This window comes from Drosophila bipectinata, chromosome 2R, assembly GCF_030179905.1.
Source record: "Drosophila bipectinata strain 14024-0381.07 chromosome 2R, DbipHiC1v2, whole genome shotgun sequence".
NCBI lineage: Eukaryota > Metazoa > Arthropoda > Insecta > Diptera > Drosophilidae > Drosophila > Drosophila bipectinata.
Genome location: NC_091737.1, coordinates 21759836 through 21776877, shown reverse-complemented (window position 1 = coordinate 21776877; position 17042 = coordinate 21759836). Strand labels below are relative to the sequence as shown.

Here is a 17042-nt window from a genome sequence, read left to right as displayed (position 1 = left end):
GATTGTTTGTAAAAAAAAATACGCAATTATTGGAGCTTTAAAGACTTGAACTCTTGCTTCAACTCCTGCCGACTGGGAGCTAGGAGGAGCCCCTGTTCCGCTTAATGAAAACGCTTCAGTACACTCCGTACACCCCCTTCATTATTGCCATGCCCCGCCCCTGGTAATGGCAGCCCTTCGTCGATTTTCCGTGCCTTTTGACACACACCTGTGCGCGTTCTCAGCGCCACCGACCCCTCGACTTAATGTTGTAATGTAACAGACAACCGCAGAACAACAATGGCACAACACCTTTACCTTTACCCTCACACACACACACCCACACATACACACACATGCGTAAACAACTTCCACACCATTTACAGTTCATTGAATTTTCCTGATAAATACGCATAATTTGTATACATTTTATGCGGAACATAGAGTCTCGGGAGCAAGACCCTGACTCTCGGGTGCGTGATTTGCTGCATTCTGCTCCACTGAGTTGGTAACGCGACTGACAGTCCTGCGAGCAGGACTCTCGGGCTGACACTGACACCCCGAAAAGGAGCGGCGCCGGGCCATAATTACAATTTGAATCCTCCGAACGAGCGAAGCCTCTTCACATGGCCACCGCCGACATCCAAGAACCGGTGGGGAAACATCAAAAACTTTTGTACATTAAATCAAGCATCCTTCGCCATTTGTTGCTATTAACATCAATACAGTGGAGTGTGCTTGCCATGAACCTGACATGAACTAAATGGCAAAACCTTAATGTCTAGAAGAGCTACTAAATTTTTATAGGTGTTAGTTTGTTGAGTGACTATGGATATTCCTTTTTATGGAAATCGCAAATCTCATTGGGGCAGGACCCACTGTACCACCCAACCTCCCACTTTTCGTCTCTCTTTGTGCAGTGCTGCTGATTTTCCGTTAATTTCCGCAGCGCGGCAATCGTTGACTTTTCAACGGGAGCCCCAGACTCACGGGAGAGCCATTAGCAGCCGCCGAGGGGGTGGGCGCGCCTGAGTGGGTGGCTTACGTAACGGCGGCTCACATGCTAATTCGCACACCCACATACCCACATACTATGTAGGATTGGGGGTTAGCTCCATTGTTATCCCACTGCCAAAGTCGTTGATTTTTCGCATTTCAGCCTTTTTTTCAGAGCTTCCTCGTCCTGCAGTTTCCCATTTTCCTTATTCCTCTTGCCATTTTCCCTCTCGAATGCGCCTGAGTGAGTAATTTTTGTTTACACTTTTGTAAATAAAGATTTATGTCGCATGGGGCGCCACCGAAACGCGGCACGTGGCACCTTGTCGATAATAAACCGTGAGCAGTTTATTTACGCAAATTGATTAGTTCGATTATGCTCGACAGGCTCCCAACAACCGGTGCAGATATGTGCATAGAAATTGCCTTCGATCCTGGTCCTCCGAAGGACATTAAAAACGTTACCCATAAGCGGCGATAAGAGGGTATTAATGGGTGAAGCAGAGGGGGATTTCCACCGATAAGGTTACCAAAAAAAGAAAACACGTTAAGGAAATTTTTATTAGCATCTTAAGAGAGGGTATTAGAATTAATATGGGATATTAGATTACAATTCATACTTTGTTTTAATGAAGATCCCATTTCGTTTCCTATTCTATAAGGAACGCCTTTTTCGGATCCGGTTATTTATCCAGTGTCCTCGGATCATTAAAAGTTTTCGCCGAGCAAATGCAATACACAGCTTGCTGCTGCTTTTGTGTCCTGCCACTTGGCAGGCGAGTGGAAAACTTTCAGCCAACAACTGACTTTGGATCCTGGAAGGAGGAGTGCGAGGCAGGAAGATACAGGACGAGCCAGTAGGAGAAGATGGAGCAAGTGTAAAAGAAATAAACGGACTTAAAATAGGAAAAGTCAACATGAGCTGGGCCATTGCGTGTCCGGGGACAGGACGTTTGCCCAGGACTAACTTATTTTATGCCGGTCCAGGACCCGGACCAGGGCCAGGATAATGCGAGTAAGTGAGATGGGTTGGCGGTGAGGGAGCAGGAGCGGTGCGGGTCCAGGGCATACACAAAGATGAGATTTGTTCTTCTCTGGGGGCACAAAAGCGGAACGGCGCTCAAAATGACTGACACGGCTAGCTGGTCACATGGTCAAGAGCGTGAAGCGAGCCATGGCTATAAAGCACACATACACCAGCTACCATGGAGTGGAAAAAAAGAAGAGATGCCCTCTCGGAGAGATTGGGTACGAGGGGGGACACAGATAGCCATGCAGTGCGAAATGAAATTCCGTAGAACATTTTTTATCTTGCTTAGTTGTTTTAAACTTTATTGTTTACGCTTGTGATCAGGACGATGGCTCCTCTTTCTGCCATCTTCTTCTCTGGTCATTGTGTGGCTCTAAAACATAAACGGAAGCGATTTATGGCGCAAACACAATGAACGGGCCAGCAACAAGAACAACTACCACAACACACAACCCCGAGATGATGATGATGCACAACAACAAACACAATGGACACGGGACACGGGGCCCGGTCACATCAACAATTTGTGTAGTGTTGACCAGCAAAGTCCTCTGCTCTCCTGGCAGCTCGTAAAAAAATCTAGGGAGTAAGGCAGCAAAAAAAAACCCAAAAGAAAACTCAAACAAACGGTCAAGCCAACTCAAGTTGGCGTCTACGAATTTAGCCAACCCAAACAAAAGTTAAGCACAAGACAGCCAAACAATAAGCTTTGGCGAAATAATAACAAATCGGAAAATGAGGAGGATAGGATAGCTGAGGTATACCAGAGTCAGGGCTTTAACTATGCCTAGAACTAAAGAGGCTATAATGTCCTCTCCTAAGGTTAATACATTTTAAAATATACTTTCAAAAACCAAGCTATCTTGCTGAGAATCCTCTAAATTCTCAACACCATTCGTTTTGGGTTCCAAGCTCCAATTCCATTGTCCCTTGGCCGCAACTAAAGTGCTTGTCACTGGTCACGGCCCGGAAGTATCTTTATTTCAGCTTTGTTTGCACTTGTACCAACACACACACACTTACACACTCTGACCCTCAGTCTCTCACACACACACACACATACAGAGCGGAAAGGAAGTCCAAGTGTTATTATCCTGCTTAGCCATAATACGTTGTTAAAATGTTGAGACTTTGTCATTTGGCTGGGCCATACTAAAAATCACAAGAAATTGAAAAATGCCTGCGACCCGAGGGGAAGGACTCCGAGTCCTTCGAATACAAAACCCTGCTCTCAGGACTCGCAAATAAATGCCAAGACAACCGAGGGCGGAGGCTCCAAGAAGTAGATTCCTGTGGGAATCGTTGACAGGCGCGTGGCCATTTTGTCTTTGCGCCTCGGAGGGGACTTTATTAAATTTTCAGAACAGGAAATGCTTTGAGTACTTTGCCACTGCCTTTGATTTTGACTTGCGCCATTTTTTTGGTATCCCCGCCATTTCCGTTCCGCCATTTTGTCGCTTCCCCACCGCCATTCCCCGCCATTTGCCATAGGCCAGGCCTGCAGGTGGTAACCGTAACGGTAACGGTAACGGGGAGCCGCATAAACAATTAACTTCATTAAATTTCAATTAATTCCATTAATTGAAGCAGAAATATGCGTTTCATTTGATTTGTTTTGATAGGTCGCCGTCGCATATTTTAGATGAATTTCTTTTCTTTTCCGCTTTCCTTTTGTTCAGTCTTTTTTTTCGTGCCACCCACACCCATACCCACGTGCAATTAATTACGTCAGCCAAACCACAATTAAAATTAATTTGCCTGGCTAGCTGGCTGGCATCGCGAAGGCAAAGAAAAGGAGTCAAAACCGGAAGCTGCGAAAGCTGGTAGCTTCGAGCAGCTAAAGTCCGAGTTCGGCATCCGCATGTCTGGCAATAAAAATTCTCGGCGTAATTAAAATCAAAGGATTTCGCATTTAACAATTTATGTACGCTATAATTTTTGGGGCGGCAGAGTAGACAGTGCGCGCCATGGCAACATGGTCGCTCGTAAATTTCCGCCCTTGTACCGCCCTCGCGGAAAATCGCTTTATGGTCGTTAATTTGCTGGCCACGGCAACGGGCGGGGCTGTGGTAGGGGCCACGCAAGGGGGTGGGGCAACTGTGTGTGCAAATGATTTGTTTCCTTGGCGCCTGTTTGAAAACAAAGGCTGCTGACTGACCAGACAACGACATCGCACAGCAAAATGCACGTGACTGCATGCCACACATGCCGCAAGGACATGTGCAGAACTCTGGGACTCTGGACGCGGCGAAGAGACCCGCCTGCCAGCCCCCACGAACATTGCATTTCATCGCTAATTTAAGTTAATGGTCATTGTTGTAAATTACATTAATTTTAATGCGATTTCGCACACACGCATGCACCGGAAGTGCCCCCAATCTGCCACTGGCACGCCCCCACCCAGCTCACTCGCTATCCGCCCCCTGGGAGAAAGGCTTTTAAGTGTGTGATTGTTTGGCCATTGCACTTTTATGTAATTACCGCACTAACAAATTACATCAAGTGTCACAAATGAATGCATTTATGATGTGCATTTTAAAATCCCGCAGCAACCGAAAAGACAAGCCCTGCAGGACGACGGTAGGATAGTTAGAGTGCCTCTGGCTGCATTCAGGAGCATTAAAATCGCGGCAAGTGGCCCTGTTAAGTATGCTAAAGTACACTCCGTGCTGCATGCACTCAGCAATTAAAATGCATTTTGCGCGGCCAACGGATTAAATCATTGTTGGGCATTATAAATTCTCTTAAATGGGAGCACAACAACCCATTTTCATGGTATTTAGAGTGGCTACTAATAGAGTACTACAGCAGAATCCAACAAAAAGCAGAGGTATCAAAAAACGCCTTGACTTGGTTGCACGCGGTTGCATGTAATCATGTCATGGAGAAAAAGACCAGTGCTCCTAGCCCGTTAACAATATTTGCCAGAATTTGCATAAAGTGCTGCATCCGCAGTTATGACAGCAAAGGGCGGCCCAAAAATGTCAGGTGCAAAATGGGCAGCCACAGCCCATGCGGGGTATACGCAATGCGGAGTTGCAGGCACAGGCACAGCAGCTACAGCGAAAACAAACTGGCAAGTAAACAAGACTGTGAAGTTGCACACTCGGGGTTGCAGCATCCAGTTTGCATATAGTATAGTGGGCCAGGGCATCTGCTGGATCGGTACTCGAAGGGGCCCCATAAACTGAACGACTGATTGAACAGCAAACACATCGCCGAACCCCCCATCGCATGCGAAACACATGTTGCCCTTATTTCTTTTGCCAATTCCGCCAGATATCGGTTAGTACCCCCCAGTGTCCAGGGCGGAGCCAATTTTAAGCAAATATTATTGTTTGCATTTATGTTTGTGTCTGATATGGCACTGGCGATAATGTACTGAATATTCGGATGCGGTTGGTCCTTTCGGAACTCGAATTCACCTGCAAAGCTGCAACACTTTGAAACAGGAACTTGATTATAAGATTTTCCTCTTCTATGAAAAGTCCAAAGCCATTAGCTAACATTTAAAGCTATTAATTTATACATTAAACTATTTAAACAATAATTTGTGGAATATTAACAACACTAACATTATTTTGTTGCCTTGTGTATTTTGAACTTCCGGATGCTGTTAGTCCAGTTGTTTCAGGTTCTGTTCTTATTATTGTTTCTGTTGCAATAGTTTGCTGTTTGCCGTGTTATGTTGTTGTGACTTGAAGCGTGGCATAGAGCAGCATGTAAACACAACCTCAAATTAAAATATGTTTGCTTATGCAGTATGTAGAGCAAACTGAACGACAAACTATAGCCTCCATCCGAGGCATAAATTAAAAGTTTGCAACAATTGCACCGAGCCAAAGTTTCGCCTCGGATGGAGGAGGTAAAAGCTAATTATGCATAAAGCTGCGGACCCTGGCATGGGGCTTATTTACCTTATGGTCTGTTGCTATCCGAGCAGTTGTTGTTTCTGCAACAGCCCCCGAGAATCCTTGAATCGAGAATCGAGGCTTCAGGAGTCGCAGGGCCGTGGGTCGTGGGTCGCGGATCGGTATTATGACAGCTGCCCGGTTGACTGACAGGTTGCGGTGAGAGAGCCTGTCGGCGGCGGAAATTAAACGCCTCGATTTGCGTGCCCGTCACGCGTAAATTATAACAGGTAACACACCTGCCGACCAGGCTCGAGCCACTCTCCTAGCAATTGATTAGAGTACTTTAAGTCGGAGTCTAAGCCTAAATGAATACATGACTCAAAAGTATAACCTTCAGACTTAGTAACCACTGTTGCCCAACTTGATTTATGTGACACACATTAGAGCCACCAACTAGTGCAAATTGAAAGAGGCCCGACTTAACTGCAACATATTGCCGCGTTTTATTATGTTTTGAAATTAACAATTTTCGCTGCCCGCAGCGGCAGCCACATTCCATTTTAATGCATTTTGTTTGCGCCTCAGGGCCGAGGGGAAATTACTCAAAAAACGGCTCACAAATTGCAAACAGGGCGCGCATAAATTAATCGAATAACCTAGGCAACGATTCGTCGCTGACTAGCGAAATTAAAACATTAATCTGCCGCTCAGCCGAGCTGCATAATAATTAATGCTGCCTTAAATTTATTAATTTATTTATAAAGCCAAAAAGGGCAAGACGGCGAGGAAAAAGAGGTGCGAATCCCAGTCCGAGCGCTGAAAGTCTTAAAGGACTATCCTGAGAGTAGGAATGATGGAAGCCGAGTGCCATCGAGCAATAAAAACTAAAGACAACTCCAAATGGCCGTGAGGCAGCGTCTTTGGTCTGCTGAGCTGTGCGCAGTTTTTAAAAATGTCAGTACGCCCTCCAGGGACAGATTAGCGATTAATCTACGGGGCATGGTCACATGCACGCCCTTCGGACTTCGAAGTCCGGACGCCGAGTGGCCGTGGTCTTACCACCTCTACTATGGACCCTCCTCCCCATCCCGTAGGGTAACGATTAAAAAATCTCCACATAAAAGACTGAGCACTTAATCAAAGAGGATTTAGAGAGGAATAGGGCCAGGGTAAAAAGCCAAGGCAACCGGGCCAAAAGCGTCGATGCGGCGCTTTGTTTCTAGCTGTTTCTTCTCGCAGGCCATACCCTGCCATATCCAAAGGGGTATGCTTATTGTTGTAGATGTCCTGTCTCGGACAATTTTAATTAAGTAAGCAGTTTCAATATCTATCTATATTTTGCACTTTCCCGACCAGGTAGCTGGTTTTTCAGTGACAGACAAGCAGATGCTCGATAAGCAAACAGGTAGATTAAGGTGTGTTTGTACTTCAAGGGTGGTTTAGCCAATTCTCCATATATATAAGGTAAGGTTAGTTTATTGATTTTTCTCAGTTGAAAACGAACACTTGGCAAGTGTGAAGTGTTACTCTAGTAGCCGAAGAGAACCTTATCTCAGGTATGAAAAAAAAACTCATTCCATTATTTTTGCTAAAAATATAAAGAGCATTGCGAAATCGTCCTTTCCTTAAGAGTAATCCCCTTACGTGGATTTTAACTACATATTACAAGCATTTTTATTTCGTTAAGCGTTGCTCATAGTTTTTGGTGCGCTTTTTCATTCCGCTGCCTGGCAGCAGCAGCTTCATACTCACTCCCTCACCCTTTGGGCCCTGGTAACAGACCTTAAATAGTGGCAAAGACATCTCGCAGACTTGGCCTGCTGCATTTGTCAATTTACTACGAGCTGAAAGGGGCGTGGCCGCGCATAAAAATGATATATGTGAGCGCTGAGTTAGCAATTTTCGTATGAATTGGCAAAGATGCAGTGGCTGCTGGATCTGGTGCTTCTGCTGCCGTTCGCTTTATGAATTTCTTTATGGCCAACCTATAAAATATTTTGATTGCGCTCGAAGGGCAGGGACTGGGACAGGGACAGGGGCAGCAGTTGAAATTAAATGCTTGTTGCTTGATTTGCTTGCCCCCGTGCTCTCAAGTGCCCCACTCTCGACCAGTGTCCACTTCAGCATGGCCAGCAATTATAGAGGAATAACCGCAGAACGCTCCAAAAGCTGGCCTTGCAAACTGGCAAGTGGCGGGTGGCTGGTGGCTGTGCTTTTCCCTATGCAGAATTTTGGCATTTTCCACCGTAATCCTTTTGTGTGCTAATTGGAGCGTTGTCGGCCATAAATACCGCTACTCCCCCCCTGGGTCGGTTCCCGGAAAATCTCTGGCCTAAACAGTCCAGTCATTCGGGCCATTCATGACACTGAAAGCGAGTTAGGCCACTTGTCGTGGCAACCAAAGGTAAATATAAAACGGACCTCTTTAATGGGATTTAGTTTGTGTGGCTATCTGTTTGGGGAATCGATTTTGTCTGAAATTCCCATATAAAGCTATTTAGGAATTTAAATTCATAAATAACTGGCTTTGTATTTATTACACATTTGATCACGAAGGCTTTTAGTGATTCTTATGCTCTATTTCTTCCCAATTCTCATAAATTATTATCACCTATTAATCGATTGGTAGGAGAAAAACGAAAAAATATTATTTATAGGAAATGGTTAGCATATTAAGAAGATTGAAATAAATTATCGACTGGAAGTTTGCTGTTTTTGCTTCGATAATCAAGTTTTAAAGTCTTTTGTTGGTTTAAACAATTGACAGGCGCGTGCTCCACTGATGTTCAATGCGTGCTTATGCTTGGAGTATATTACCCACTAATGTAGACTAATATGGACTTTAATGAAGACATCTCCATCAATGGAGAGTAGAAAAACAGAAGTTATAAGAAAAGGTTGAGAAAATATTTGCTCAAGAGATTATCCAATAGCTCACCTCCGTGGAGATAATTTCAAAAGGCAGAAGAGTAGACAAATGCTATCTGGGACTGGCACCAGATTGGAGGCTTTTGGCATTGTTTTGTCATAACACCCGACGCTTGTCGAACGCCCCTTATCAGATGGGATTAAAGTACAAGTGGCTTTATTGGCGTCTCAGTTGCTCTTCGCATTCGACGAAAGCAGCATCTCTCGCATTGATTGCGAAGATTCCAAGCTGTTCAGGCGGTAAAGCAAAAAATAAATATAGATAAGACCCTCGAATCATATAACTAGTGAGTTACATAAGTTGGGGCTCCGGACAGGCCCCCTAAATAATAAAATATATTTAAAGTGTTTGCCAAAAGGTTGGTATTTAAAATTTAAAATCTAAAATAATAGACATAGCTCGTGCTTCTTAATAAATAATAGTTAATTAAGTAAAAAAGAAGATAAAAACAATTGTTGACAACTTTTATGGCAACATCTATTATTCAAAGATAACTCTGACTTTTTCAATTATTGTGATTCTGACCAATTCGGCTTCCTAAATCCCCTGAGGAAGCTGTGTACATATGTCGCTTTTGGCGATCGGATTTTAGCCAGACCCCGAAGATACTAACTTGGCCAGCGTGTGGCTGCATTGATTGGCAATTTGCATATATAATTTATTTACAATTGTTGTGACATTTTGCTGGCGCAGCCACTGACGATTGCGCAAAGACCCACACCAGACAGGTTGTCGTCGTTGCCGTGGGAACTGGCCCCGGAATCTTTTGCCCAAAATCTCAGAGGCACTCACTTAGCCCCTCTTTCTGCATCTCTTTTTTTTTTTGGCCAACTTTCACTGGCGACGGGCAAGCAGTGCTTCCTTAATTAAGCCATCTTAATGGGTAACTGGGACTCGGCTATCTGGCAGCAGACAATGGCTTAATCTCCCAGCTAGATCCCGATCCCTGGGGCGCACCTTCCTCCAATTAACCAGGCAGCCGACTTCATTTACCTACTTAAAAGAGTAAAAGTTTAGCCCCAACCTGGCCCAGTCTGGCCCGGTCGTCTTGGCCTTTTGTAGTTGGAGTGCTGCAGTTGGAGGCCGTACTCCTATTTTCCAAATGCCATTTTGTCGGCGGTGGATCTGTGGCCAAGTGCTAATGCCCCCGACTTCTGTTCCGTTGCCGGCTCCAACTTGTCACGCTGCCTCCAATCGCTCTGTGTGCCACAAAAAAGCAAACGGCCTCTCTCTCTCTTCCTGACTCCGATTGTCGCGGTGTGTCTCCGGTCTCGAAAACCGGTTGTCTGTGGGCTGGTTACCTTGCAAACGAAATCGCTATCTGCCCGGGTTCCATATTTTCACGCCAGTCGACCAGCACCGCTCGATATATCCAATTTGCGCTAGAGCCGGCCAATATTTGAGAAAGTCCACCTTGGGAGACAGGTGGGTTTGGTAGGACCAGTCCGGTAGGCTAAATTATTTTGTAGTATAAATTTGTATATAGTAAACATTGAAAAATGTTCTAATTTCGTATTCCAAATTCTATTTGTATAGATCCTTTCAAGAATCTTGATTGAATACCGCGAAATGGGTGACCAAAACCAGCGGAATCAAAATCAAAAGCAGCTCAAGCCGGTGGAGAAGACGAACGATGTCATTATCTCACAGATCGGCGACTTTGGATGTTACCAGCTGTTCTTCTTCTTTCTCATCCTGCTATCGAAATTTGGAACTGGGTGGCATACCATTGGGCACATCTTTCTGGCAGGACCCACGCCGTTGTCTTGCAAAACGGAAAATGTTACGGATCCGTGCAGCGATGACTGCAAAGATCAGGACTTCGACACCAGCATCTTCAAGAGCACCATCATCACCGAATGGAACTTGGTTTGTAACAAGCAGTCCTTGGCCAGTTTATCCCAGAGCATTGTGATGTTTGGTATTATGTCCGGGAGCATGATATTCGGCATGATTGCGGATCGGTAAGAGTTTGGGAAATATTCCCCCCATTTTGTAAGTCATATAGGGTTCTATTTGTTTGATCCATAGGTGTGGACGTCGGCCTGCCTTTCTGGGCTGCTGTTTGATGCAGCTGGTCACTGGCCTGATTGTATGCGTATCGCCGTATTTCTGGTTCTATTGCCTCTCTCGGTTTTTGGTAGCCTTCGCCACGGGCGGAACCATGACCACCAGGTATATATTTTTGCAAAATACAGCCAGCTGTATCTCTCATTCGAATCTTTCCCTTCAGCTTCGTCTTGCTTATGGAGATTGTTGGACCTAAGAACCGCGAACTTGTGGCCATTCTATACCAGATTCCCTTCAACATTGGACACGCCTCTTTGGCCGTGTTCGCCTATTTCATTCGCGAGTGGCGGTGGTTCCAGTTCAGCATAACCATTTTTTCGGTGGTGTTCTTGATCTACATTTGCTTGGTGCCAGAGTCGCCTCGCTGGCTTTATACAACCGGAAGACTGGATAAGTCTATTAAGATTCTGGAGAAGATTGCCCGGTGCAACAAACACCCCACGGAAACCATCAAGCCGGAGATTGAAGCAGCCTATGCAGCCTTGCAAGCACGAACTCCGACAAAAAAGGGCACTTTGATTGACCTCTTCCGGACGCCGTATCTCCGGATGAAGACCATCTTCATGGCGAATGACTGGATTGTGGTCTGCATGGTCTATTACGGGATGTCCCAGTACATGTCCAAGCTAGGCGGAAACATCTTCCTGAACAACCTGATAGCCGCCTCCGTAGGCATTCCCGGAACGTGTTTATGCGTGGTGATGACCAAGTTTCTCGGCCGGCGACTCACCCTGATCCTTTCGAACTCTTTGAGTGCCGTGGGTCTGATGCTGTTAGTCTTCCTCACAAAGCAGAGCGATGTGGTCCAGGTGAGCTGTGCCATCGTGGGTCTCTTCGGGGCATCGATAACCTTCCCCAATGTCTACCTGTACGGCGGGGAGCTGTTCCCCACGGTGGTGCGCTCCAACGGCATGGGTCTCTGTTCGATGTTAGGCCGTGGTGGCTCCATTTTGGCCCCTCTGATCTGTGAGTTGGCTCGGTTCGGCACCTGGATCACCCCACTCATTTTCGGCATCTTTTCCATTATGGCCGTTATTGGTACGTTTTTTTTGCCCGAGACCCGTGGCCTTCCGTTGCCGGAAACCCTCGAGGATGGCGAGACGTTTGGAAGAAAAGTTAAACCGGCTCAAGCTTAAGATGTATGTTTTTTCGCGCAGTGTCTTGAGTTATCTAATAGAGTCCAGGAGCACTGGCTTAATATTCCATTCAGATCGATGGCAGATACGTCAGTCAAGACCAGCAGGCTTTCGTGCCAAGCCAAGCCACAGGCAAAAAATATTGAAAAATCTAGCAAATTCAAAAGGCAATTAACGCAGAGAAACTTCCACTTCGTGATTATAAAAACTGGGTGAGCAAGTAATTGGACTTTTGCTGTATTTTGGCTACAAAACCTCCATCCAGCTGCTTTCCGACCTTTTACGCCTATCGACTCATACCTTAATGTATAAATATGTATATTAATTTATATATATTGTAGATATAACCAATAATTAAACATATATTTAAATAAATTTATTAATCGATACCACTGGTCTTTAACGGTGGGCACTTTTATCTCATCGCACCATCACTCTCGTCTCCTGGAACTAAACTGTATGGGATGAAGTGACCTTGGCCAAGCAAAAACCGGCTGGAAACACCACTCAAGGTTAATATTCATTGTCAACATTGGGCACGCCTCATTTGTATGCGGTCCTTGGGCCAGGGACCCTCACTCTTCAGGTGCCACAGTGAGAGAAAATAAGGGGATATATGGTTAAGGTTACTACATATTTTAGCTCATTATTTTTTCCAGTCTATCGACCATAAAAGCCTTCTCATCCTCCGGCATTCAATCGCCTCTGAGTTGCATTTGCCAGAGTGGGACTTCGATTCAGATTCTGAGTGAATCTCTTGCCGAGGATGGAGCAAGTTTTTTAGCGTCATCGGCGCTGGCAGCTTGTCATGTCAGGCCGTTCGGAAACTGTCAGAATTCGAGAGGAAGGCTCTGGATGTGAGAAGGCATCCTCCGGGCAGCCCCAGGACTGCCCGACTAGCCGACTGGTCGGTGTCGCATACTTAATCAGCGGCGGCGCGTCTTAGTGATAATTACCAGGCATTTTTGCAGCTCCCCCGAACATGCTGTGAGTTGGGGCTAAATGAATGGCCTTTAGCGGCTCCACTGTAGTCACTCGATGAATATTCATTGGGCTGTGCACAGGATCTTTAATTCGTACTCCTTGGTCTAGACTCTAGAAGAAAAAGAGGGTGTTGGCATACAAGTTAATTCTTAAATATGTCTTATGAGATTTTAATTAGCCAATTCGATGAATAATTTCAATGTGGAAACAGCTACAAGCGTCTCGTTTTAATGACTAACAAATGCTTATGTCAGGCAGGCTAGGGTTGTGGATGGATGGCATAAAATCCCGACACTTGAGCCAAGTTGTAAAGGCAAAAGTGCCACTCAAAAATGCACAACGAGCAACCTTTTGGCCAACAGCACATGGCAAATTTGCCGGCAAAACCGCAGACAGAAAGCGGCAACAGCAGCAGCACGGAGACAAAACCCATTTAAGTTCAAAGCAAGCCAACCGACAAGACGACGATCATTATCTGAGCCGCATATCTATTTGCGATTACCAGAGAGCCAGAGATGAAGCCAGAGCTGCTGCTCTTGGCCGAAAGATGGGGCTGGAACTGAGGAGGCTGAGAACGAGGATTGGGCCATATCTGGAGTTGGGCTCTGGCTCCGTCTGTCTGTCGTGGGAGTTTTCGAGGCGATGTGGTGGCAACGTGGGCGCATAAAACAGCCAAATGTCAAAATGACGCGCTTTGTTGTTTATCATATTTACCGCAAGCCCTGGCAAGAGATTGGCGGACTATAAGCCAGGCCAAATGCCATTAGTATTCAAATGTAGACACGCCAGCGAGCACGACGCCAAAACGAGTCATCATCATCATCATCCTCATAGTCATCATCCGAGAGACAGGCTGGACTTGGACTTGTGTTTGGTGATGGTGTTGGTCATGGACTCGAGTGAAATGAAGTGGAGAGCTTCTTTGGCCACAAAGGAGCCGGCCGCTCTTTACATGCTAAAAAATTAGAAATACCTAGGCTTTTGTGGCTCACAGTTCGCCGTAATTTAGCGCACGCATTTTGCATTTTAAATGCGAGCACACCGACCGGGCGACGACTTCTGATTAATTCCTCAGCTGGGCGCTACAAATTCGTTTGACTAATTGCGACCGGCATGGGGAATGGAAATTGGAATGGGGATGAGGATGGGTCCCAAGTCGAGGATTCCGCGGAACACCTTATCGGCCGCAATTAAACGTGCCGTCCAGTCCAGCGATTTAATGTATGATTTCTTTCAAATCATATCTACGTGACTGTGACTCAACCTTATCAGCTTGGATACTATGCCAGACTTTTACATAAACACAGCGAGAAATTACCTGAAGAAAAACGCTATTCCTTAATACCTATTTAGAGCACTAATTTTGAATTTCATTTATATTTTTTTTCTCTGCATTAACAAACTCATTAATGACAGAAACCCCAGGCGGCCTGCCTCTCAGATGATTCAATATGGCTGCTAGTTGCATATTAAGCAGCTCAGGCTCGCCATCAAATATGGCCACGGACCCGGTCAGTCCAATACTTTCAGTTATATCACCATAATAAAAAATGGAAAAATGTACCTTTAAAATATGACAAAAGGTGGAAAAAGCCACACAAAATTTGTGTCGTGGGCGCTATCGAGTGACAGGTTCGTGGATCCAAACAGTTGTAAAATTAACAACCGAGTTATGACATCTGCCAGCAATTAAAATTGGCAATTGATATGACAGCCGAGCCGGGTAGAAAAAATTGGACATAAAATGTAATTCGTCTGGAACACGATACGAATATCCCGGCAGTAGCCTAGCTAGGCGACAAAAATACCTTTAATTGCTGAAATAGTTTACCGAAATGTACCTCCATATAGTGCCAAAATGGCTATGAACTTCTGGCCCATCTGACAATGGTAACCATTTTCGTTGAACAAATATGACAATTGGCGGTATTATTAAAATGAGCTACGTGCGCTTAATCTGCCAACATCACAGATCGTCCGAAAAGGGCACAGTACTGGCCTGACAGGGCCAAAACCGGTGAGCCAAGCCAGCAGTCTTTTGGGCGGTAAAAAGGAGGCGGAAATGGGCCATGACAGTTGTTGATAGCGCACTCGATTTGCATTCGCATTCAGTTGGAGGCTAGTACTATCCAAAATCGAGGGGAGCGACGGCCAACCAATTAGTTTTTATAACTTTCCAGCTGGAACTTCAATCTCGGCCAGTAATTAGATGGCCAAAGAGTTGACAGGTGGCCCAGGTGCGTGGGCGACAAAGAGAACCGCACACATTAACATAATGTTATGAGAGGGCTTTAATTAAAAAACCCGAAGCGAAATCCCTATTTCCCCTTTTTTTTGCTGCCCTTCAGCAGTTCTCCACAAAGTCGTTGGCCATTCCATGTATGCTCTCCTTGAAGCGTTTAAGGCTGGCCATCCGGCACAGACAATTAAAAACCCTCTGCAGCTCCGCCATTTGCCATTTTATAAGCACAGATTACAGCTTTACATATACGTAACGCACTCGGGGATGGGAAAGACTGCAAAGGGTAAGGGCAAGCACAAGGATAAGGGCATGGGTAAGGGGTCGTTCCAGCCAGGACACACAACGTGGTCCGATAAGCGACAACAGGCACAAGGTGGCCTTAAATCAGGGATGACCATTTAAATTATGTACATTTTGACAAAGCAATTAAACTTTTATTCTTAATTTTAATAAATTAGTGAACTGTAATGTTGTATATTCTACGATTTATACATACTACTGCAGGTAAACTTTCAAAGAATTTTAACAAGAATGTCCTTAAACATAGAAATACATCTGGCTGGAAACTGGCCAAATTGTCAGCCTTATCCTGTCTCTCCCTGCTATCAGCAGTGTGTTGTGATTTTATGTTGGCCATAGTCATCCTGGACGTCCTGTTCCCAGTTACCAGTTACCAGTTTCTAGATACCCGCTGCCTCTCATTGTAAGCTTGTCTGCTTTAATGACATTGCAGTGCACTTATTTCGTTTTGGGCTCTGAGTATTTTTTGCTTTTTTCCGGCGGTTACCATCCCACCTTGTGCTACAAGTTGATGGCCGGCAGTAAAACCTTATGATGGCTTAATTTTAGAGTTTTTAGATCGTTTTTGCATTTTCTTCGCTTCTAGCCACACACACGCTGCTCGTACTAGACATGACAATGTGATTTGGTCGAAAATCAGTTGCGAATTTGCATGGCAGGATGAGCTCGAAATGAAGTCATTTCAATGCCAAAACCGAAAATGACAAAACTTGAGAGAGGGCGGCGAAAGCATAATGGGGAAAATGACTCCAAAAAAAGGATGTTCCAGGAAGCCGTTCAATATGCAACACACCAGCTTATGCAGTGGTTGTAGAGGGGCTATCCCATCAGATTTTTTTCTCACAAAGGGTTAACATAATTAGATATCGTCCTCATGGTCTGCACTCCATAAAACGGAATTGTTTAGATGAATTTTCAATTAAATGTAAGCGCCTTTTACAAAGATGTGAATGCTTATCTTGGTCCGCCATAACCTGGCCATCAATTCGTAATAGAATCGGCATGGAACCCCATCTTATATCACCGACCCAGCTGAGGCCGGGAATACTTAGAAAGAAACGTGCCCGAAATTGGGGTTGAATCGGAAACGTTATCATTTGCCAAGGCGCCCCGTATAATTTGATACTTCATCAATTCGATGAAAAGCCATTTAATATGGAAATGACTCGGCAAAGGGGAAATCCCCACTGTCCGGCAATCAAAACGGGGCCAACACATGACATGGAGACATGGAGACTGTTTACGGAAATTGGTATGAAAATAAAAAGAGACAATTGCGAGATGGAAATTTGCATGTGACGAAATTATATGGCAATCGTAGAATCTCAGACCCAAACATCGAAATGGCCGCGAGTAACAAACTGGCGACAAATGAGGAAAGGAAGTGCATAAGCGGCAACAGGAAACGGAAGTATTTGGAAGACGAATCGCGGGCTGTTAACGCATTTACAAGCCTCAGCGACGACAATGAAATATCGCCAAAGATTATCGAGGCAGGACTAAGGCTCCAGCACCGTCTCCG

The 17042-nt window shown here is 45.2% G+C and overlaps 1 protein-coding gene across 1 annotated transcript; it reads left to right on the top strand.

The window, feature by feature from the left end:
* The first annotated feature begins 9127 nt into the window (after positions 1 to 9127).
* LOC108123331 (organic cation transporter protein) lies at positions 9128 to 12383 on the top strand. The gene is made up of 4 exons (XM_070278211.1): positions 9128 to 9146; positions 10325 to 10752; positions 10820 to 10963; positions 11022 to 12383. Exons 2-4 carry the CDS (start codon positions 10358 to 10360, stop codon positions 11992 to 11994), a joined length of 1512 nt encoding a protein of 503 aa, XP_070134312.1. The 5' UTR covers positions 9128 to 9146; positions 10325 to 10357; the 3' UTR covers positions 11995 to 12383.
* Positions 12384 to 17042: the final 4659 nt, after the last annotated feature.